Here is a 24760-nt window from a genome sequence, read left to right as displayed (position 1 = left end):
TTTTATACATTCAGTCTTGAACATTTAAACCAAGTGCAACTGATACTGAATTCAACCCCCTCATGTCCATTTTCTTTTCTTTTTAAAGAAACCACAACCTGAATTTTAAAAGCATAATATTTTAATCTGCCTCTCACTGATGTATGCAATATCCCACAAAGGCAAATCTGTTTTGGTCCAGAGTTAAATGTCGTTCAGCTCAGATGCTTTATGTTCACCCTCCTTTCTCTCTCTTCTCACAAACCTTGACCTGAAAAATGTGTTCAGGTTTTTTGAGGTAACCTTGATAGTGATTTGTGTGATTCCCTCACTCTCCAAAGTGTGAATTCACAATGTGTTTTGTTAGTTTGGGTCCCGGAGAGACACCAATTTTCTTTTCTTGAGCTGAAAAAAGTTTGGGAACCCCGGCCTTTTGCAATGTCCTGCAGATAAAAGTGCAATATAAAGTCTCCTGTTACCAGTGATGGAGCAAATACTCTCAGAGCCTTTACTTCAGTAAAAGTAGTAATACAATGCTGTAGAAATACTCTATTACAAGTAAAAGTACAAAAGTATCAGCATAAAAATGTACTTAAAGTACAAAAAGTAAAAGTACTCATTACGCAGAATTGCCTGTTTCAGAATCATGTATTATTGGATCATAATTATTAAGTGATTACTGCAAATATCTAATGATGCAGCCGATAAAGGTGAAGGAAATTTAATTACTTTTTAGACTGCTGTGTAGCTTAATCCATAATAATGTATCCTATTTTATTTGTTGATGATATTTTTTATTAATAATCTGTAAAGTAACTAACTAAAGTTACCTAATAAATGTAGTGGAGTAGAGTATAAAGTAGATTCAAATTAAATTACTCAAGTAAAGTACCTCAAAACTGCACTTGGTAAATGTACCTATTCTATCTATCACTGTTGACAAAAGTTTCAGACTTTATCACATCATCCTTGTGGGGAAAAGTCACGTTTTTCTGAGAGCTGGTGGAAGCTTTTACCTCATTAAACAAGAGAAAACTGCTTGGTTGTAACTGCCCTGACCTCCTGCAGGGGGCAGCACCTCCCCCGCGCAGCTCCGGCTACATGAAGTGTTTATCCGGTGTAGAAGAAGCCCCGGACTGACAGCGGTGGAGGAGTGTTTGGGAAGGTAACCGACACACTTTTGACTTGTTTTTGACAACTTTAGAACTGAAAGCTAACATATATTGGACACAGGCGCAAGGTGTACTAAAAGACAATGCTCAAAATCAGTAGCTAGACGGTGCTTCTGCCTAGAAACAAGCTTTTTATATATTTATTTAGCAAAAGTTTCGCTTCTGTATTTGCTATTAGCTAACGTTAAGAGGTTTGCTGTCATTGTTTTTGTCACTCACGTTGAAATAACTTGATTTATAAACCACACACGATCTTCAGCCCTAACTAGGTTTCTTTTATACAGTCTTTGACTGGATTATAAATATATTTATGGAAAGACGAGACTTGTTGTTGCTGTAGTTGCCAAGGAACCAGAACCATAACGTCCAAGTTCAGTACTCTACATTAACTGTTGGTAGTTGCCATGGTATCAGAACCCTAACGTCCAAGCTCAGTACTCAACATTAACTGTTCGTAGTTGCCATGGTATCAGAACCCTAACGTCCAAGCTCAGTACTCAACATTAACTGTTCGTAGTTGCCAAGGAACCAGAACCATAACGTCCAAGTTCAGTACTCTACATTAACTGTTCGTAGTTGCCATGGTACCAGAACAATAACGTCCAAGTTCAGTACTCAACATTAATGGTTCGTAGTTGCCATGGTACCAAAACCACAACGTCCAAGTTCAGTACTAAAAATAACTGTTCTAGTTGTCATGGTACCAGAACCATAACGTCCAAGTTCAATACTCTACATTAACTGTTCGTAGTTGCCATGGTACCAAAACCACAACGTCCAAGTTCAGTACTCAACATTAATTGTTCGTAGTTGCCATGGTACCAGAAACATAACGTCCAAGTTCAGTACTCAACATTAATTGTTCTAGTTGTCATGGTACCAAAATCATAACGTCCAAGTTCAGCACTCAACATTAACTGTTCGTAGTTGCCATGGTACCATAACGTCCCAGTTCAGGACTCAATTGTAAGTGTTCGTACGTGATAATTGTCGTGGTTTGGTTGTAACAATTTACATATTCACATAATGAGTGTTTTTATTGATTGACACTATACCAAGCCTCAAATTAAACGAAACTAATAACAATCAAGTTAACAACAAAACATGTTATGTAGACTGAAAATGTGTAGGCTGAAACTACGGTTTATTATAAAATACCATTCTTTCATTTAAACTTGTTTCCATATTTGTTTTAACTTATGATTTGAGAGTTTGAGTTGACACATCTATTTTTTCTTACATTAGTTCTAACTCTGTTCTGTAAACCTGTCCCTCTGAGTTTATACTTTAGGACTTTCTTCTGATACAAACCGGTTCTGTAAACATTTTGGGAGTAAATGATGATAGGCTTTACAAACTACTTGTGCTGTATACAACTCAACTAGGTCATAGAACTTTAATGAAAAGTGTGTTTGTTGGGTCATAAAAACAGATCGACTGACATGGCCTTGTTCTGCAGTATAAATATAGGATTTTTGTTTGATATTCATCCAACAACAAAGCATCAGTAGTGTGTGTCTGGTGTTAGTTCATCCCAAAGGAGGATGCATACACAGGTTTACCCCCTGAGAGATGCTACAGTAGAGGCTGGTTTCACAAATATAGACTTTTAATATGGCTTAGATCAGTGTTAATAGTCAGAATTTAGATCGAAATTCGTCTTCTTCATCCGAAGAACATGGCTCCTAGTACATAGTTGGCCTAAGGGCAGGGTGGCTAGGTTTTTAGGCTTAAAAGAGTCTAAAATGTCTACATTAATCTAGCAGTAAAAGGACCAATCTAAAATATCTGTGTGATACGTACAGATGTATAACGGTGCGTTTTCTCCTGCAGAATGCCTTTCCGTTTCTGCCCCCAGTGTGGGACAAAGTTGCAGCCTGATTTCAGATTCTGTCCATCGTGTGGGGATAAGCTTCCCTGTCTCGTCGATGAACCTGGACCTTTGAGCTCATCAGCATCTTTAAGTCTCTCTCCACCCAGTAGGGATGAAGCAGCAGCATCAGTAGTTAAAACAAGCCTTGCTTCAGACACAAGTTGCGAGCCCACAGGAAGTACAGGTAAATATGATGCAATATTATCCATAGATTTGAGACTTTGTGTGGTTATAAATCTTTAGAATTGTAACTTATGTGTTCCCACAGCTCATGTGTGTAACACCTCACCTCCAGTTACAACTCGTCCTGCACTGCGTAAGACACGTAACTCCCTCCGTCTGGACAGGGACGTTACATTCAACATTAAAGACGCCACTCCATCCGTGGTGCCCTCCACCAGCCCAGCCAGAGATAACTGGATCAGAGGTAATTAAAGTGGTCTGGAAGCAGCTGCTTCACTTTCCTGTACTGAAGAGGGGAAAATTAGCTCTGAAGTTTTCATTTCATTTTAAGTATCAGTGTGACATTTAACCTTCAAACATACTGGTGGTGCAGGTGATGCCTTTCTTATTTGCATCAACAGATAATGGTGCTGGATCGATGGGAACGCCACCGAAGCAGCACACGGTCACTTTTAAGCTCGACACAGGGGCGGAGCCAGCTCGAGAGTCTTCTCCTGTTCTACAATTGCCTCGAACTGGTGAGCTGCAACTTTCCTCCTAAAAAAATGCAGCATGTCTCTTCTCTTCTGTCATAATCTTGTCTCACTCTGGATCCGTGTGCAGTGAGGGGAAAGGCAAAACTCTCCAGTCCTGTAAAGCAGACAGCAGAGGGAAAGAGGCTGAAAGAAGGGGAATCAACAGTAGACGGTTCTTCCCTCGTTTCCTCACCAAGCTCCAAGTCCCCTTCAAAAGGTGAGCAACACTTTTTGCTATTACCACATGACAACGTTTCTTGCTCATTTATCAAGTGAGGTTAAGGCTTAATTCAGGCGCAAATTCCTCCCATTGTCTTTTCCTGCGCTTACATACATAAAATAAACCATAGAGACTGTTTTTTTCATGTAACAACTATTAACAGAGAAATACGGTAGAGCAGGGGTGCCCAATTCCGGTCCTGGAGGGCCACTGTCCTGTATGTTTTAGGTTTCTCCCCAATTCTAACAATTTTCAAACCTGGGACGAGCTTCAGCTACTTGATAACAAGCGCATCATTAGAATCAGGTATGTAAGAGCAGAGAGAAACCCAAAACATGCAGGACAGTGGCCCTCCAAGACTGAAATTTGGCAACCCTGCAGTAGAGTCACTAACAGCAGGACGTGGCTAACACTGATTAGCTCGGGCAGTACGGTGAACGCATTAAAACGGCCTTATTAACCACTAATATTGCTCAAAATAACACCAAACCTCTGCAGTAGCATGATAAGAGTCCCTACACATAAAACGAAGCACCAACAACGTAGTTAAGACTTACTAACTGGCCCCGGTACCAGCTCCTCGTAGTAAACTCTATTCAGTCAATCCAAAAGGAAGGAGCTCATTGGTGCTTTGTTCATGTGTAGGGATTCTTATCATGCTACTGCAGAGGTTTGGTGTTATTTTGAGCAGTGTTAGTGGTTAAAAAAGCCGTTTTAATGCGTTATCCGTAATGCCACGAGCTAATAATTGTTAGCCACGTCCAGCTGTTAGCGACTCTCCAGGATTTGTCCGTTAACAATTTATACACGAAAAATTATAGTTTTTGAAGTGGCTCATTTATGTTGAAGGGATTCAATTCTCAGGTGGTGATATTTTATTTTGTAATAGCAATTGGAGATGTGGTTAAATCTAATCAGGTCAGTGTGTAGATACACGTCGCATGAAATGAGTCTTAAAAGATTTAATGAAAAGAGATGTGAAGTGGGAGCGTCCTGACGTTCCTGATTTGAACCCGGTCATCTTCCTCTCTCCTTATGTTTTCTGCCACTCTGCATTAGAGGGCATCTTGAGAAGAGCGTAAAAACAATTGTAATATTTAACATGTTTCTAAAATAAAAGTCATCTGTGTCATCAGGATGTCATTTTAAACCCAGAGGGGATAATTGTACAGTTACGCATTATTATTTCTCATAAGTCTGCAACATTACCTTTTCTCTCATCATGCATACAGCGTAATTGGTTGGTCGTATTTGTTTGCATGTACAACGACAGGAAAAGGCAAAGCCAAGAAGGCAAAGCATGCGTCTGCCGTGGAACCGCTACAGGAAGGGGAAGAGGTGACGGACACAAAGGGCAAGAAGTGGAAGCTGTTGAGACTGCTCAGTCAGAGTACCACCGAGCTCATTTACGAAGGTGAGGCTGTGTACAAATAAACTGCACTTACGTGACATCAAGGGAAATGTTGTAACGTAAAATTAAACAGTCTGTTATTCCGGGATAGTTAGATTTCATATTAGTTATGATGATATCACATTCGCTGTTAAATACTTTCAGATAGAAATCATCCTGAGATCAAAGCAAGACAGATTACAACAAACCAAAGATAAGGAAATTTAAAAACTAAAGGAAAAAATGACATTATTATTATTATTATTATTATTATTACACGTGCATGTTTTTAAGCTTTTATAAACAACTAGTGAAATAATTTACAACATAGCTGGTTTACCAAGACAAAAACAGAACTTAACCAAAATATAAATGTTGTTTTAATGCTGTGTTTTGACTGAGTTATGGGTTAAACTGTGCAACAGTTTCTTGTGTCAAGTAAAGTTAATTAGAGCAGATTTTGTACGAGCCGTACACAAAGAGATGGCTCACCTGGTTTAGTGGACAGAGCTGCAGCAGGATGTACCGTATTTTCTGCACTATAAGGCGCACCTAAAAACCTTCAAATTTCTCAAAAGCCGACAGTGCGCGTTATAATCCGGTGCGCCTTATATATGGACCAATATTGAGCCACAACAGGTCTCGCAACTACGGTAAGTAGCCACGACTCTATTTCCCCCCGTAGAAGAAGTAACGTGAGGTGAATGTTGAGATATATGACTGCGCGAAGCGTGCCGTTTCCTTTCCATTTGTGCGTTTGTGTAAAGAGCCCAAAATGGCTCCTATTAAGAGACACGCTTACGACGCAGAGTTTAAACTCAAGGCAATTAGTCACGCAGTAGAACACGGGAATAGAGCAGCAGCGAGAGAGTTTAACATTAACGAATCAATGGTGCGGAAGTGGAGGAAGCAACAACCATCTAACTGTTTTGTTGACATTCCCTTTAGCGCAGCTCCATCTAATGGATGCATAACGTAACCCCAGCCTCGACTGTTGCGTCTTTTCTATGTGCCTTATAATGCGGTGCGCCTTTATATATGAAAAAAGTTTCAAAATAAGCCATTCATTGAATGTGCGCCTTATAATGTGGTGCGCCTTATAGTGCGGAAAATACGGTACTTACTAAAAAACATTTAACATTAATTATAGAAGAGAGCAACATTATTGAAATTGAATGATATTATTTTATCTTTTTTCAGTTTCTCAATCCAATTCCAGTGACTCAGATTACATCCTTAAACTGGTAAGTTTCTACTAATCCATTCAAAAAGTGTTGAATTATTATTATGAGATTATCACTGTGTGACTGAGTTGCTATAAACTAAGCAATAATTTCTCTCCCACTTATGTATTCTTCAGCAAATGATTGTTTTCATATGTTTTTCCCGTAGACTTCCCTGAGTGGGATCAGTAAAGTTTATCTTTCTTTGTCTTAGGGAGCTAAAGTTGGAAGAATCTTCAATGAGCAGAACTTCCTGCAGAGAGCTGCTAAACCTGTATCTGGTGAGGATTTCGTGTCTTTCAAGTTTAGCTCCTGATGTCACTGATAAAAGAGTCGGTCAGACCATGACTCTAACTGTTGTGATGACAACAACAAGAGAAGTACATTTTGTCCAAACAAAGGAAGGAGCAGCATTGCCACACTCAGGTGCTTCAGTGTTTATATTGACCGTAACAGGCTGATCGATAATCAAAGTTCTGACAGGCAACAAACAGAAACAACCACTGATAAGTAGAGAGTGAGGAGTTAGGCCGATGAATAATGTGATATATTGTGATACACAGTTACGTCTAAATTGACAATAACAAACACATCAACTCAAACTTCTTAGAAATTATCACCTGAAATATCAGCAGTTTTGGTTTTAGAATCAAATTCGTCATAATGCAAAGTAGGGCGTCCGGATATATAATGTTACATCTTAATGAGAATGTCTATTGATTATATATTTTCTGTTTCGTTCCTTATTGCGATGTTGAAAAAACAGTGTGTTTCGGCAACATTTATGTCATGAATAATGCTCTACGTTCGGTTCCCTGCCCGCTATGTTCATTTTTAACTAAAGTTCTTCATTAAATAAGAAAATACCTTATTCCATTTGTTGTTTAAGTCACAAAGGAGTATACAAAATAATCTTTATATAGGCCTCAATCAGGCCTATAGGTCTATTCTACCTATATTTCTGAGAGGTGTTCTGGCAGCTTGAAATGTGATCTAGTTTCACAAAACCACATTAAAATATGTCTTTGATTTCATAATCCATTCAGAGGAAAGCAGAAGTGAACAAATACTTACAAGAATAAAAACCTCAAACATTTTTGTGTGTGTATGTGTATATATATATATATATATATATATACCACCTTTCAAAACACAGTTACAAAGGGCCTTACAATAAAATCAGAACACATTTAAAAACATTGAGAGAGTGAAATGAACTCAGACATAGAAACCAGACGAATAATAAAAAAATAGTGGGTAGATATTTAAAAGAGGATAAAGGCGTGGATAACTTATTCAACATGAGCGTCTAAATAGTCAGTTAAACCCTCTTTAATAATAATAATATTAATAATAAACTTTATTTATAGAGCACCTTTCATACAAAAAAATCAGCTCAAAGTGCTTTATATTAAAAGCATAACAATGACAAGACAACCATTAAGTGCATTGTTAGTTACAAAGTAAAGGAACTAAAGCGACCAGCAGTAGAAGCAGACAACATTATTAAGCAAATCATACAATTAAACACTGAAATAGAATAAAAAAATAAAAATGCCATGAAGGAATAAAATGTCTTCAAATTGGTGTAATTAGGTGTTTAAGACATGGTGCAGGACGGTGTAATGAGATCTGTCGTTTTGGAGCGTAACTGAGAAAAGCTGCATCTCCAATCAATCTCCGACAGGCAATCTGAGATGACGGCCGGCCCTCATCCGTTAAGAGCTTTAAAAACAAATAAAAGGTGCGTTCCAATTGTCGTTAATGTAAGTTTACAGGATAGTTAAAACCTGTTGTGTCTCCTTCTCCAGTGGACAAGTGGATCAAACAAAACAAGATGGATTTTCTGGGGATTGCTTCCTGTGTTGGCTTCGGTCTTCATGCAGAGTCCTACAGGTGGGAAAAAGTGCATAATATACAAAAGAGTTTAACATTAACTTTGGGTTCTGCAACAAGTCGTTTGTGTCTTTTTTTATAGGTTTCTGATTTTCCCCAACATGGGCCAGTCGCTCCAGTCTGTCATGGAGGAACAAGACGAGCTTCTGCCTGAGAAAGCTGTCCTTCAGCTCGCCTGCAGAATAGTGAGCGTAAACTCTTGGGACTTTTCAGACAATATTCTTCGTCTTAAAGTTGTACTCCATAAGATCTGAGCTACGTTGTTTCTGGCGGCCTCTCTGGCAGTAAGATGTAACTGCAGGAGAGCCTGTTCTTTCAGAGCCTCCATCTTGTCAGGTTTTCTTTTTTAACACATTCACCTCTCTACTTCTGGTCTGTCCACTATATGTTACCCTCTTAAATACACACACACACACACACACACACACACACACACACACACACACACACACACACACACACACACACACACACACACACACACACACACACGTTCCTATTATTCTTCTGCCCTTAATACAAACCTGACTCAGAAGTTGGAAGTTTATGATTTTTGATTACAAGTGAAGCTGCGTCACTAACATAGCGGCTACTTTACATCTAGAAAGGGAGTGTTGCCACAGACACCGAGATGGTAATACTAGAGCAGTCGCCCCGTGTTGAGAGGCTGAAGGTCCTCGGGGCAGTGGTGTGGGTTCGACTCTGACCTGCGGCCCTTTGCTGCATGTCTTCACCCCATTTCCTGTCTGACTTATATAATAAAAGAGTTGAAAACTGGCAAAAAAATAATCTTAAAAAAAAAATGCAAGTAGAAGTTGGTCATATGATCAACAAGCAGTTGAAGATGATGGATGATCAATCACTCTCAAACAACTATAACACCCCCCCTTTATAAACATTTCTTTCTCCTTGCAGTTAGACGTGCTGCAGTACATCCATTCGAACGAGTATGTTCACGCTGACATTAATGCAGAAAACATTTACATCAAACCAGGACAGAAATCACAGGTGAGAAATATTCTGGAATACAAACTGTAGTCTGATTGAAATGTGTTTTACGCTCACCACTCTTTGATTGTGTGTGTTTGTGGTTAGGTATACCTAGTAGGATACTGCCATGCCTTCAGGTACTGTCCAGGTGGACAACATGTAGAGTACAGAGAAGCCAGCAGAACACCACACGAGGGCACCTTGGAGTTCATCAGCCTGGATGCACATAAGGGAGCAGGTGAGTCACTTCTGTGGTTCACTTATTCCTTTTCACACCGACGTCCGCGAATAAGCGCTGTTCCACTCTGCAAGCTACTGTGAACCAAACGCTACCATATTTATTTCCGTCTTTCCACAAGAAGCACCTGCACTCCTCCCACAGTCCATCTGTCGGCACAAGCAGGCTTCTCATAATTAGACTGATCCGTTTTGTTCTTGTGGCGCTGATTTTTATTTTTACAAGTACATGTGATGATTGTTTTGTGGTGTTCATGCACTGGCGTAAACGTAACAGGGGTGTTGCCGTGGCGTTGTTCTCCTTTAGCTCCGTCTCGACGCAGCGACCTGCAGTCTCTGGGTTACTGCATGCTGCGTTGGCACACGGGGACGCTGCCGTGGACCTCACTCACTCACCCGGACCAGGTGGCCACGCAGAAACAGAGGTGAGAGAGTTTATCATCACTGAGATGTTTTGAAGTCCACACACGTTTGAGTCACCATAGAAATACTTATTTGTTTCAACACGCCTGCATAACATAAACCTGTATGAATATGGGGTTCCTCTACACTGAAATGTTGGTTTTATGTTCTCCATGCTACACCGCTGTTTTGAAACCCCTGAGACAGAGGCGTTTTGAAACGCTGCTGTCCCTGTTTTAGTTTGAAAACTCAGGGGTTGCATTTTAGTCTGGACCAGTGACCTTTTGTAAAACGATGACGCAGACTCCCATTCACTTCCTGATTGGGTCTTAAAAACATCATCCTTGACCACCGGTGGTTAATTCAACATGGATAACGAATTACAGCTGAGCTTGTTGTCTATGCTAGCAGCTGTTGTGCAGCTAAATAATGCATTTTATACTCCGGACACCAGCTATTATTCAAGCAGGTTGCGCCAACTCCCATGTCCAGCAGCTGTTATAACAGGGCTAAAAACGCTTTTGAAGTCGGAGAAAACGTATTAGTGTGGACGTAAGGTAGTAGAACAATACAAAGAAAATGAAAATATCTCAAAACTTTTTCATTTGTAGGTTCATGGAGGATGTTCCTGCCCTGATGAGTCACTGCTCTGGGAAGAACGGAGTTTCCAGTGAGTTAAAAATGTTCGTTATACGACCAAACAAGTGTGTGATTATGCGCCCCTTTGTTAATATGTTTGTGTGCGTGCGTGCGTTTATCTCAATGTAGGGGAATTTCAAACGTATCTGACTGAAGTAATGAGTCTGCAGTACTCAGAGCAGCCGGACTACTCCGCGCTGAAGGCCGGACTCAGCACCGCTTTACTGCGGCTGGGCGGGTCACCGGACCTGCCGCTCAGTTTATAGGTGAGGACACATGCACGTGTATGTTATGTTTTCTATCACAGGGGTCAGACACTTGGTTTAAGTGTTCCAGAAAACTTTCTCTGCAGAATATTTAATGTTTCTTTCACTATGAATTAGTGTTGGTTAGTGAGTCATGGGGTTCTGTTTTGGCTTTTTATTTGTGAAGTGAAAAGACGCCACAAGGAGATATTATCTTTAATTTCTCTCTCGCTCTTACATCTAATACAGGATAGTTCAGCGGAAATGAGACCACTCTAATAAGAACATTAGCTGTGTTTATTGTGTTGAAAGTCATGCTTTCGTGCCTTCTGTGTGATTTTAGTATTAAATTGTATCTACTGTGTTTTGTTTTCAGAGAAATGGAACCAAAAAAACGGTTTGGAAGATTTTTAACTTGTGTTTTTTATCATGTTGTGTTTTATCTGTGATGTTTTATTGCACTGAAGTCAGTGGGTTTTGATAATCATTTTAAGAATCTGTGACATGGCACTGTTTTTTTTAATTATTATTGTACACGGTAACTGTGAGTGGTGCTGGTTCTCAATAATTAATGCACAGATTTGGGTGATGTTGAAACTTTGTTCCAGTTAAACGTGTCACAGTGTTCCTCTTTTAGCTGTTTGCTTAACTGTTTTTACATCTGACGTGAACTTACTAATGCTCAACATTTCCTAAGACGAGCCGAGATACAACACTTCCTTATGTTGGAATATTTAGTTTGCCTAAATAAAAAGCAGTATTTCATTTTTAAAACAGTGCCTTAGTGTCCTTTGACCGTCAGTCTGAGGACCAAAGAGCATTTATTCTCATGACAATTCTCTAAAGGGGTGTTTAAACATAAACGTAACTTGTGAAAATGTTGGTTTTCGATGCTCTCGTGATGTTTTCTGCACTAAAACTGTTACACGTGTCGATTCATTTACCACAACAGACGTGTTCATTTTAAAGAAACCTTTATAAAGTTTAAACATTTCTGAACATAAACATTTTAACATTTCAAGACATATACAATTCTTTATATGAAACAGTAAATATCTCTTATTGTGCACACTCTTAAAGTAATTCAGAAAATAAACACTGTTATTCTTTGCCTGATCTCTCCTGTCGTGGCATTTAAAACCGTACATCTGTCACTTGAGGCACTTTCTGAATGACAAGGCTTTTGTAGAACAACGTAAAGCATGATGCTGACAGACTACTGCGCCCTGTGAGGCGGCTCTTGTACACAGCTACAGACCCGATGGCTTCCTTGCAGTGGAACCTAGCTTACACACTTAAAAACTGATCAGTTGAGCTTTTTATACAGAAATGCTGGCAGTGTGAGGCAGCGACACATGCAGGCTTAAATATAGTTTTACACTGCAGGTGAGTTTTGAGGAGAAACTCGAGACACCTAAAGTGTTTACACGCAGTCTTAATAATATGTTCCTGGTGTTGCTTCAATGTAACGTCTGCACTCCATGTGTATTTCTGAATTAATTAATGGCCTCTGACGCCTAGAATGAAAAGATCCTGTCTGTTTTCAGAGCACATTCCTGGTTTTGGGAAGTGACTTCATATCCACAGCACGTCGATGCAAAATCTTCAGACAAACATCACATGCTCATGAAGTCTTTTCATCCCTCACTAACAGTGGAAAGAGCTCCGGGCTGTACACTGATATAACACTGAAAATCATAACCTTGGTAGGTTTTTTGTTTGTTTTTTTCATATCCACAAATACTGATAGCTTTGAAAACCTTGTGATGCAACTCGGTGATTGTATGTTTCTCTTTAGATTGAAGAAAACCGTCAACTTGAACTTATAAAAAACATTTAAAAACGATTAGATTATTTTTAAAAAATGCACTGTAATAAAGCCAAAAACAAGGCCGCTTTTAGCCGTTCCTGAAATATTTTGGACACTGAATTTTCACATGACAGGAACAGTTAATGAAAGTGTAAACTGAGTGGTGTCCCACTTTAACCCAGGCAGCGTGATGAAGTGTGTGTTGAAAGAATGAGGACTTTGGAGGGGAGGGACTTTCAGTCTTGACTGAGGTGCAGAAACCTCAAGGTTTATCGTTCTTTGTCAGAACAAGGCAAATATGTGCACAAACTCGGCCGTAATGGGAGAGCTCGTTTGTCTGAGCAGTGAGTGGGACATCCTCAAGGGCTCCAGTCCCGCAGTGTAACAGGGAGATGGCATGAGAAGACCAGAGTGGGAGAATTGGTTTAGTTGTGGTTCCACTGTGTCATTAGAAGACGGTCGTGGCCAAATGGGTGGGAGTAGAGGGACGCTCCTCCTGACCTTGTGACGTGTCCTCTCCTGAAAGATTACAACAGACAATTAAACTTCTCATGCGTGCAGTCCTGTGGTCACATGAACAACAGCAGCCTCTGTTTGCCGACTCCTCACCGTGTCGTTCGTCTCCCTTTTCCTCGCCGTGCTCCTCCTTCTCCTCGGGCATCTCCATCTGACACAAATCCTGCACGTCCTCCGTGCTCGACTCCTTTTGAAAGTATTTTTTCTTTTTTACTTTCACTCGGTTAGCAAGAAAATAAACAAACAACTGACATTACTGCTATAAAAAAAACGTTAATTGGACGCTTTGATTACCTGTGATTCAGAGAAACGATCTTCATCCGAGTTCCTGAATCCCTCTGGGGCTTCCATGAGGATCTGCAGACCGTCGGCCTCCTCATCGCTGCAGGGACAGACATGGTGGGCTCAAACATGCGTACAGACACGGAGTGAAATACTCAAACCCAAGGCTCCTTCTATGCGTGCAAACATCTATTCATGAAAGTTATTTTTATGCCTCCACGCCGGCGACAGTTATGCGTTATGTTTTCATCTTATTTGTCCGTCCCATTCTTGTGAACGATGTCTCAGGAGCCCCTGGAGGGGTTTTCCTCAGATTTGACACAAACGTCCGCTTGGACTCAAAGATGGACTGGTCAGATTTTGGAGATTAAAGGTCAAGATCATAGTGACCTCAACAAACACATTTTTGTCCATAACACAAGAAGTCCTGCGCTAATTATGATGACATTTCACACAAATGTAAACTAGTGATGACATTTTATATCCCAAAAGTCAAAGGTCACCGTGACATCAGTGTCATGATGTGTCATTGTTAATTTGTTAATAAATCAAAACCATAATGTCTCTTTATCATTTCCAGCCATAACTCAGGAACAGAAGGGGAGACATTTGGTCAGATACTGAATTGGTGACACCAATCTAATCACCACTGACCATGAAACTGTGTTTAGATCATCTTTGCTGCCGGGTGGAGATTCACCCAAAATTACATGTTCCTTCAAAGTTTTCACTACGTGTATTATAGAAGTCTGGATGTTTGGACTGTTTGGTGCAGGCATACAACCAGTGGTAATTCTAGTTATTTATTATTTGTTTGGAAGTTTCAGTGGGTAGCGTAAGTGCACCAACAATACAACATTATGTTACCTACATTATTTATTTAAATATATACCGTATTTCCTCAAATAATGGCCGGAGGTGTGGTCGACAACAAATAAACTAACAGTTGCTGTCTTGTGTGTACTCAAACTAAGAATAATCTATATTTCATCGCTCTCATTTAATGAATTCAAGAATATAATCACGCTCTTTTCAACACCTTGTTCTGAAGTTTACAGTGAGTGCTGCGTGAGTTTAGCAAATCAAAAAACTAACACTGACCTTCCTTCAGAGTAAAAGTTCTCTTCATCCTTTTCTTCTTCCTCCATTTTGTTTTGGTTCTGTTCATGTTGCCCATCGTCCTCCTTCTTTTCCCCCTCGTCTTCCTGTTCCTTGTCTTCCTGTTGTTCCTCATCTTCCTGTTGTTCCTCATCTTCCTCCTCCTCTTCCTCCTCGAGGTCTGAGAAGTTGAGAAAGTCGAAACTTTCAAGGGCTGTCTCGACTTCCAGAGTGAAACTAGAAGAAGTGGGAAAAGGAGCCTACGGAGAAGACAAATGCAGGTGTTTAAATATCTCCGTCCACACATTAGACTTTACAGAAAACACACGAGTGAGTGAAGCTCACCGTGGGAGTGTTGCCCGGTTGTTTTGCCTCCTGCACGGATTGATGTGGCTCCCTGTGTTTCTCTGACGCTCCTACGTGGCGTCCCTCTCCCGCTTCAGTGGTGCTGTCCTCTGTCTCTTCTTCAGCGTGTCCGGCCTGTGCTGACGAGTCCTCAGATGTGTCGTCTTTTACCTCCTCCGCTGAAATACACACCGGTGGGACGCCCCCTTCAGACAAATCCTGTGTCTCCGTCAGCGACACTGGAGGTACAGAGGAAACGTCAGGGCATGAGCAGCTCAGGTCCGCTGAGGTTTCAGAGAGGTCGGCTGATTGAACAGACTCTCTATCGGTCACAGTACAGTCCAGACTATGAGAGCAGGAAGTCTGCTGGTGGCCGTTGGGCACCGCGTCCACCTGAGAGAAAACCTCCCCGGCTTCTGTCTCATCCTCCTCTTGGTTGGATGAGAGCGACGGCGTCGACGCACTGGACTTGTGCGGCGTGAATGACAGCTGAGTGGTGAGGGTGGTTTGCAGCATGTTGGAGGCCGTCAGCCTCTGAGCGTGGTGAGCCAAGGCCGGACTGGAGGAGTCGTCGGAGGACTCAGAGGAGTTGGACCACACAGTCCCGTTCTCCATTTCTCCCTGTCGCTTCAGCAGAGACTGGACAGGAAACAAGACGGAGCGAACATCGATCAGACTTAATGATCTGCATCGTGTCTACGCACAGGTTTTATAAATATGTTGGTCTCAAATCACATCAACAAAAAAACAATGACACTAATCCAGTGTGTGCGCTCAAACTGGGTCAGAGAGACGTTAACATGCGGGCGACCAAGACTATAAATATGAAGCAGAGCTAAACTAAATGATTCGCTGTCATGTGGGACCAATAAGACGAGATATGAGATGTTTTCAGCTTACAAAACTGGGCATGACAGATGGTTGATAACAAATTACTGTAATATTAAACTTGGAGCTTCACACTAAGCTTTTCTGCCTCATAACATAAACTGAATATGTTACTTTAAGCTCTTGTACAGACTATAATATGTGAAAAATGTCATTTTGGGCTCTGGTAACTTTATTTGTAATATTTTACACACTACATGATTACCAACTTTTGCCGTTTTCTGGATTTTTATATTATAAAAACAACATTAATCACTCAATTCTATGACACAGGCGGTGATCACTCAACAAATCTCACAAATGATCATGTCAACAGTATTATATGCACCAGGGGAAAAGTTTTAAAGTCTGTTGTTTTAAAATAAATAATCAAAAATAAAATTAACCACATTGCAACTGACATAATGTCTGATTGTCTTTCTGGAGTTTAGATTGATATTAAATGGTCTATTATTCTATTGTTATTTGACTAAACTACATCTACAACTACGTCCCAACACACCGACTGCACAGAGGTGAATCTGGGTGCTGTACGGATGAATTCACAGCGTAAGCATGCCGTCCTGTCCACCACGACACCGTGGAACGCCTCCACCAGCGCGCGGTTCTGTCTGGACCCGCCTCGAGACGCGCTCTTCAGCGAGGTGAGGAAGAGGAGGGACATATTGGAGCTCTACTCAACCACTATTAAACAGCTACAAGGACCACAGCTGCGTTCATACGTGCTGCTGCTGTCACACAGCCCGCTACTGCTATCATTCATCCTGCTCACATCAGGCACGCCACTCCCACAGCCACACGCCCTAACACACAGCGCTCTGTGAATATCCTCACACACATCCGTGCTACCGCTACACACGAAACAGTGGGGGAGCAGCTGAAATAGAACAAGCCAATGAAATGACAGTAATAATAAAAACAGTGTTTATATGAAGTAAAAAAAATAGCAGTTAATGGTTTAGAAACCCTTAATACAAATTATAAACTTGTGTTGCAACAGAGCAGGTGTGATGGACCTTTAACGTTTTGTCACTCACATAAAACACCTGCTCCCGCATAGAGGGCGTGTCAGGAGGGCTCTGATTGGACAGCAGCCGTTTGGAAACTGTACTGCTGGAGGACGTCTGGTCGTCCTTATCAAACGGACTACAAACAGAAAAAAAGCAGGACAAAAAGAGTGAGGAACAGAATGAAACGTACTTGAATACACAAGTTAAAAGTGTTAAATTAGAAATAAAAGAAATAAAAGAGGTTTAAGTACCTCCAGGTGACCTCCAAGTTCAGCTTCACCGTCCCGAGGTCGTTGATATCCACGGCGAGCGTCTGGGGAAGCGGGCAGAACAGGTCGAGCATTTCGCAGGACACGCTGCCCACCACCACGTGATTGGCCAGGCTCTTTAGCTCCGTCACCTTGACAACCAACACAATAAAACTCAGAGAGATGAGGACAGGCAGAGACTATGACAGCAATTTTGTGACAATGCCTGTGGTGAGTAAGCTGGCGTTTTAAAAATTATGACACCGTACCCTTAAAGTAATACAGCTCAACACCAACAGAGCAATGAATTAGATAACTTTTTTTCCTACTTCATTCGACATTGTGTGAAATACACCACCTTTCAATACATTTTGAAAGTGTTTAAATGATTAAAATATTTATTAAATAACTGAGTCAAACTCCATCAAATACACCGCGCTCAGCTTCACACCATAGACTGGTCGTAGCTGATGCGGTGGTTGGCCAATCACACAATGCCCGCGGTGACTGGCTGCAAACAAAAGCATTTTTTAGCATTAAATTGTATTGAGAACCGATACCCAGCCCTTCCTGGAGATAGAATATGTCATACTGTTAATACTCACTAATGAAACAAAGATGTATTAATGCACAGCTGAACAACAAGTGCATTATTTACGGCTGTTTTAGGTAAATATTAATTATGAAACTACGCATTTGTGACCGGTTTAAAGATTTACGTCTCGAGCTGAGGAAAGTCATACGTTGTTGGTTTTGCGCTGTTCCTTGGATTTGTTTAAACATTAGGAACAACGCCTTTTAAAGCTGATTTCATTACCTTGATTGACAGCAGTTCTGTGACTAGAGGCAGGAAGATGTACTCCTCGCTGTCCCATATCTGCTTGTTGCTGACTTCTACGCGGCCTCGTAGCCTCCAGCGTTGCCGCCCGTAACGCATTAGGACCTGATGGGGCCAAAAACAGGTGATGTGAAGCAGCGGACGCAGAGACTCAATCTGTGTCTACGTGCGTGTGTTTGAGTTTCTCACCTCGTACTGGTCACCAGCGCACAGCCGTGCGAAGCCAGCGAGGCCTGAAACGTCCGAAAAGGAGACAAGAAAAATAAGAACTGGACCCTTGCGGACTGGAGGGAACAGGAAGTGATAGAAAAGCGACTCACCCTTCATCTTGACATGAAATTCTCCCATGTGGCTTTCTAGTTCACTCTCAAGTGAGCACATGTGCTGCAGAGACAGACGGGGGGAAAGGGTTTGAATGGTTCTGATTTTCTCAAACATTATACGGTCCACAGTCTGTTTTAAACTATACGGAGAACCACAGCATCAGCTCAGTGTCTTACCTCTGTACATTCCCTGTAGCCCTTGTTGGCTTCACTCAGGCTCTCCCTGGCCTCCCTGCTGCCAGTGGCGAGGTTAAAGGCCGCCACCATCTTACTTGCGCCGTCACGCAGTCGCCGCTGTATACAATACGCATCGTACAGCTCCTCAACCTGGATCAAAAGGTAAATATGACACAAATATCCCAACAAATGGATGTAATGTTAGATTCTCACCTGAAGAGAGAATGAAAATGAACATTATCACAAATGCACTTTTATGGTTATTTTAGGAACAAATTCAGAAAAATCACACTTTTATGTAATGATTAAAGAACTCTGGAGCAGTGGAACAAGCCGTTAACAGCGTTGACACAATATAGTGTATTATAACGGTGATATGGAAACATTAGCAATTATTAGGAGGCGTGCTGAATGTAAGCCCAACATTAAAGCTCCTTTTAGCTCTGATTTGGTTTCCATCAGCTACGGCAGGGGATAAGAGTCTGTCCCCACGAATGACACCTTTCTCGTCACGCACCGTCCTTCGATCCAGTGTTTTATAATCACATTTTATTTATAATGTATCGAATTTATGAAACCAACTCCTCATACAAAGACACACCTTGCTGAGGTGGAATTCCAGACGACGCATAAACCTCTCTATGGCTTTCACTTGCTACAAAGAAAAAAAATAAAGAAATGATTAAACACGACAAACTGATGCAGAACGTCTCTCTTCCACGTCTGTATTCAACATGTCTGAGTGAAACTCACCTTATCAAGCTCGTACAAAGAGCCCTGCGAAGATAAATAAAACACTTAGCATCACAAACTGTGAAATCAACATCCTGACTGAAGCCTGGAGACGACAGCTTCCAGCCTGGTGCTGAATGACTGACTGGTGTGACTGGTTTGACTGCACAAGCACTCACCAAACGACCGTTCCTCTTGTTCTCTCTGGTCTGCTGACCCAGACTGTCCAGCTCCAGCTGGTGGACCTGCAGGTACGACCTGACAACAAAACCACCACACCACCGTTACGTCTTCATTTTCACACTCAGAGGCAGTCGTATCCTGTGTGTTCAGGGATTTTTCAGCTGGCAGCCGTCCACTGACCCTAAGCAAACAGACACTGAAGTGTGTTTACTCACTGTAAGCCTCTGCGTAAGGCGGCGTACACTTCATCCAGCCGCTCGGGCTGCGGCGTTTTAGCGGGTGGCAGTTTGGTGGAGCCTGTGAACATCCTGCTTCCTTACAAGGCACGTTTCTCTTGGATCAAACAGTGCTGAGGGAGGGAGGGGAACATGGGATCATTTCTGATAAGGCCTTCGTTGATGTTTCACATTCAAAATGTAAGGACTGAGAGTAGTGCGTATGACAAAAGAATTGTATCACAATATTAATGCATTTTTCACGGCATCGCTGCAGTTGTTTTTGCGTGACTGGGCCTTATTATAGGGTCATAATGTCAGGGGTACATGGAATATTTAAACACGCAGTCCAGCGATATAATGTAAATGTACAATTTGTAGTGTCATGGTGTTTCACCCTGTTAAAGAGAGTTAGTTGTGGGTTATTAGTTGCTTTGTTAAAGGCTATAACCATTAATAAGAAGTGTTTGCAGCAGGGTCGTTTCTAGGGGTCAGCCTGAAAGCCCTCATAGAATCTGATTGGCCACCCCAGTAAGAGACAAACGGGACCGCCAGGCAATCGATCTTGGCCGAGATTAATGTGTTTAAGAGGCTGTAGACGATTCGGATGAAACTAGGCGACCTAAGCAATCCTTTGGTACCAACCACAACACGATACTACAATTGTCATGAAGAGGGATAAATAACGCTCCAAAGCTAGGCTAAGTTTTGGTGAGGGAATAGCTGGTGTGGCCATTTTTGATCTCTCTCTTTTGATCTCTGACCTCAAGATATCTGAATGAAAATGGGTTCTTTACAAACATGCCCACTTTATGATGAACCAGACAGTTCATCTCATGCAGAACAAATGTGTTATTTTATTCTATTCTAAAATGGACCATTTGACTATTTCTACATACTGGGATCCATAAACGGTCTTGAGTTGCATAAATTGACCGTAAAGCTGAGCGTCTTGTGGAGTGAATGGGCCCAGTTGTGTTCATGTGTGATGATGCATTTTTTTTAAACTTGTGACCTCTAGGATAATCACAGCCTCATGAAACTTTACAACCACAGACTAGAGACTTAGGGCATTCAGAGGATGGATGTCTTTAGGTCTACATTATATCTGACAATAAGGGGCTTTCTGAGCACTTTACACAACGCAAGAGTCGCCATCCAATCGCTGAAAAATGCAGAAATTCTAGAAATAACCAGACATCAAAGGTCTTCAACGTGGATTTTACACCATGCTCCTCAAGGTCCAGGTGTCTTAATGTGGCAGGTTTTTTTTTACCACTTTTTTACAAGTTCTCACATGTTTTTTTAATTTGCACTTCCTAAAAACTGAATAGTGTGTGTGTGTGTGTGTGTGTGTGTGTGTGTGTGTGTGTGTGTGTGTGTGTGTGTGTGTGTGTGTGTGCAAACTTCATGCCACCCCAGTATAAGTCAGTGCCCCACTTGGGCCACCCCAGTCAAAAACAGTCTGGAAACACCACTGTTAAGCAGTTAACAGGAGTTCCCTCTCAATGCACTCACAGAAATACGGTCTTTAGGTCGTGACGTAACGCCCTTTCAAAGTACTATATCGGGGTCCAAGCCTCGTATTTCTACAGTGGCGCAGAGCTGTGTTCCGCGTTGTTTTAACAGACAAGATCTGAGTGACAAAAAATGATTTCCTACTGATGAAAATGAGTCTCACTGAAGACAGAAGTGATTGTAAAAGATTCACAGGTGGTTGTTGTTTGTTTTGTTGGACGGAGCGTTTGGACCCGGAAATGGTATTTTGAAAGGTCGTTACATCGTCACGACTTAAAGGATCGTTTCAGCTATGCAGAATATGAACAGTTCATATAACGGGATATGAAAACCACGGACAGAGAGAGTTCTGCTCACCTGCGGGGTGGAGAGAGTCACTACTGTGGCATGCATGGAGAGTCGAGCGCAGCACTGTGGCTTTAACAAACCCAAGGACATGTCCTGTAATTATACAAAAAAAGGAGACATTAGAGACAAAAAAACGTCCCTGTTCACTTCATACACACACTGTACCTGACAGGATTTCTGCTCCTGCTCTGTGATTATCAAGAACTCTGTGATAATTACAAAGGTCACTGGAGGAGGAAAAAAAAGGATAGAAACCCCTCTTTCACTTCCTCGGTCTGGCCACACTGTTTTTGTTGAAAAGTCTGAGACGGCGAACGACGTGCACACAGCGACCACAGTAAAGGAGCACAGTCTGCTTTTGCTTCTCTTCCCCTTCCTTCCTCACTTCTCCACCCCCTCCACATCCAGCACCAGAGCACAGGAAGTCTCATGGCGGACCCTGCACAGGAAATTCTACACAGACGTTTGGCCCCAAGAATATAAAACCATCTCCTCATTGTGTGCCAGGGTGTAAAAATTGATCCTTTTTTTCTGCTCCTCTACAAGATGAGCCATTAAACGTGCAGATTATGACTCCGGGGGACTATACGAAGAGAGGGTCGTGCATGAGCTAATCTAGTCACAAAAGAGATTACAGACTTAAACCGAACTAAAGCTGTCAAGCAGGAGACAAACCCATATTAACACATGAGATCTGTGAATGAGTCACACCGGGACGCAGCTACAGGTGACACCAAAAACTCCACACCAGGAGGGAAATGTGTCGTTATATAACAGGTCAAATGTTCCACCTGCTGGGGAAATAGAAACACACACAGATTATGGTTTTACAAGATCAAATCCTTGTTAGGGACAACAGCGGTGACATGAGAATAAGCTGCACGCACCCTGCTGTCTTTCATATGTCCCCCTTCCACACAGAGAGGACGTGGGCTCGGGGGGGAACCGGGCCGGGGGTCCTGTTAAACCGCTAATCTTAGCTCTCTGGGGAGGATTAACTGGAGTTGGTCAGGGGTTACAACATGGCAAAGAAAAGTTGCCATACCAGAGAGCCTTTACGGATAAAAACACCCCACCGACCAACCACCTTTCACCAAACACATCCAGAGAACGTGTGCAGGACTCGTGTCTGCGCCCTGTGGTGGGCACAGCTGGGAAAGTGCAGAGTCATCACGCTGATACACACATCTTTACACACTCCCGCCTGCACGTAAATAGTTCAACAGACTTCAGTGATGTATATTGATAAACCTCAGGGCCACCTCTCCCTTCCTTTACATTAGAGATCATTAACTAGATTAATCCTCTCCTCCTTTGAGCAGAGCGAACAAAGAGGACACTGTTTCCAATCACCTCACAAGACTGAGAGTTTGAGCCTTTGGTGCATTCAAAGACAGTAGTTTGAGCCTTTGGTGCATTCAAAGACAGTAGTTTGAGCCTTTGGTGCATTCAAAGACAGTAGTTTGAGCCTTTGGTGGATTCAAAGACAGTAGTTTGAGCGTGTGCAATACACTATATCATTTTTATCAATAAGAATCACTGAGTAACCGCAACTACTGTTCATTACAAGCTGTTCGATTGTCACATAAAATGTAAAAAACATGGACTATAATAGGGAGATATAAAAATATTCAATGACATATATGATATAAAAGTGTGAAACTTCGCTTCATGCATGACCTAAATCATAAGTAAACTATTAAAATGGTATATTTTCTGCTGATGGACTGGACTTATTAGTGACATCACACTGTACCACAGCTTAAAGTGGTGTCTTAAATGTGTTTTAATGCACAAAAGCACAGTGTTGATGCATTGTGATTAGAAAGTGGTGTGTGTCTCTGTAGAGTTTCTTTGTCAGATGATCCACTAACTAACTAACCCACCCACCAAAGACTGGATTCACGGAGCACTGGTGCACCAACTGCGCAGCTCACACCCATCAGACCAGTGTCCATACTTCGAGGGTCCCCCAGTGTGTTTGAGGAGGAAGAGGAGGCGGGTGAGGAGGGGGAACGGTGAAACCAGCTCTCGACTCCAGATTACTGGATTAAAACCTAACCCCGGCGGCGGCAGCAGGCCACTGAGTCGGATCAACGCGCTCACACGTCTCGGTCGTGCTCTTTAATTCAATATAAACAGCAAAAGGATGGAGCCAGCAGCAAATTTAAGGGGGAAACGCTGCCGTGCCTGGGTTTTGTATTCCGCACATATCCCACCCCAGCCCCCGGAGCTCATCACAGGCCACAAAAAAAGTCCACTCCCGTCCAGACCCGGACCCCCTGAACGAGGCTCACTGAAAGGGTCCAACTCACCAATAAACACCGAAAACAAGCAGCCAAATGCGGATCGAGTCCGTCACGGCCAACTGGCGGATATAATTTCGATAACATCACAGGAAAAGCAACTTCTCGTCGGACGGACTCATGCCCATGTAGAGGAAAATGTACCAGGCTTGTAGTTGTTGTGAGGTCGCGGGTGAAGGCCTCATATTTACCTGTGCGCTCCTGTGCCACAGCCCGGGGAACGGCACCGCGGGCTCATCTCCGCCGCGGAGTTTGCAGAGGTTTACAGTTATTCTGGGCGCTGTCCCTCTCCTTGATTTCGCAGTTTTCTGTGTCCACAGTCAAGCAGCAGCGGTCAAACACGACATCCGGTTTCAGCGTTTCACTATAAAAGCTCTCCCACGTGACCCGAAACGTGCATCTGATTTGAAAGTTTTTTTAATTTTATTTTTATTGGGAGGAAATAAGCACATAGTATGGACCTTTTCAGAGATAACCATACAATATTAATAATAAAATAATTTAATAAACATAAACATTCTAAATGTAGTTTATTTCCTGTTGCAGTTCCAAGGACCGAGGCTGTTGCCTAGCAATGGAATTCCGCTGAAAAGGTCTTTATTCCATTGCTAGGCAACAGCCTTGGTCCTTGTTAACTTCCTGTCAGTTGATGTCATTCTCATTCACTGCAACAGGAAATAAACTTGGACACAATTAGAAAGTTTCTGTTTACAACTTTGAAAAGGTCCAACCTGAAAGGGACATATTATCATGGAAAAATACAGATCACAATAGCATTGCCTATAGAGCTTTTTAATGGAATTCCATTGCTAGGCAACAGCCCTGGTCCTTGTTAACTTCCTGTCATCGGGTGTCGTTCACATTCACTGCAACTGGAAATAAACTAGGACACAAGGTCGAAAGTCCATATGTGGAAAGTTTTCAGAGCCTTTTTGTTTTGTTGTTTTGAAAGATTTTAT

The 24760-nt window shown here is 42.0% G+C and overlaps 2 protein-coding genes across 3 annotated transcripts; one reads left to right on the top strand and one right to left on the bottom strand.

Annotated features, from left to right (window-relative positions):
• The first annotated feature begins 1121 nt into the window (after positions 1 to 1121).
• vrk3 (VRK serine/threonine kinase 3) lies at positions 1122 to 11721 on the top strand. Its single transcript, XM_083912942.1, has 16 exons — positions 1122 to 1144; positions 2985 to 3208; positions 3293 to 3451; positions 3609 to 3725; positions 3811 to 3939; positions 5216 to 5356; positions 6533 to 6576; positions 6770 to 6836; positions 8367 to 8451; positions 8534 to 8636; positions 9367 to 9459; positions 9547 to 9679; positions 9986 to 10103; positions 10692 to 10750; positions 10849 to 10985; positions 11341 to 11721. The coding sequence occupies exons 2-15, from the start codon at positions 2986 to 2988 to the stop codon at positions 10983 to 10985; spliced, it is 1608 nt and encodes a 535-aa protein (XP_083769068.1). The 5' UTR covers positions 1122 to 1144; position 2985; the 3' UTR covers positions 11341 to 11721.
• A 187-nt stretch (positions 11722 to 11908) lies between these two features.
• On the bottom strand, positions 11909 to 24117 carry LOC310951384 (rho family-interacting cell polarization regulator 2-like). Of its 2 annotated transcripts, XM_083919583.1 has the most exons (17): positions 23993 to 24117; positions 21505 to 21588; positions 19630 to 19763; positions 19411 to 19489; positions 19253 to 19276; positions 19101 to 19154; positions 18500 to 18649; positions 18320 to 18383; positions 18189 to 18232; positions 17979 to 18104; positions 17165 to 17313; positions 16941 to 17049; positions 15016 to 15654; positions 14674 to 14930; positions 13585 to 13672; positions 13384 to 13477; positions 11911 to 13293 (listed from the first exon to the last, which is right to left on the bottom strand). In XM_083919583.1, the coding sequence occupies exons 3-17, from the start codon at positions 19719 to 19721 to the stop codon at positions 13223 to 13225; spliced, it is 2040 nt and encodes a 679-aa protein (XP_083775709.1). In that variant the 5' UTR covers positions 19722 to 19763; positions 21505 to 21588; positions 23993 to 24117; the 3' UTR covers positions 11911 to 13222. The 2 variants fall into 2 exon arrangements, with proteins under 2 accessions (XP_083775708.1, XP_083775709.1); XM_083919582.1 differs by lacking the exon at positions 19253 to 19276 and having other exon boundaries at positions 11909 to 13293; positions 19387 to 19489.
• Between the last annotated feature and the right edge of the window lie 643 nt (positions 24118 to 24760).

The sequence above is a fragment of the Echiichthys vipera genome, assembly GCF_963691815.1.
Source record: "Echiichthys vipera genome assembly, chromosome: 1".
NCBI classification, from domain to species: domain Eukaryota; kingdom Metazoa; phylum Chordata; class Actinopteri; order Perciformes; family Trachinidae; genus Echiichthys; species Echiichthys vipera.
Note: the sequence above shows the minus strand (reverse complement) of the source record. Positions and strands in the feature narration are given on the sequence as shown.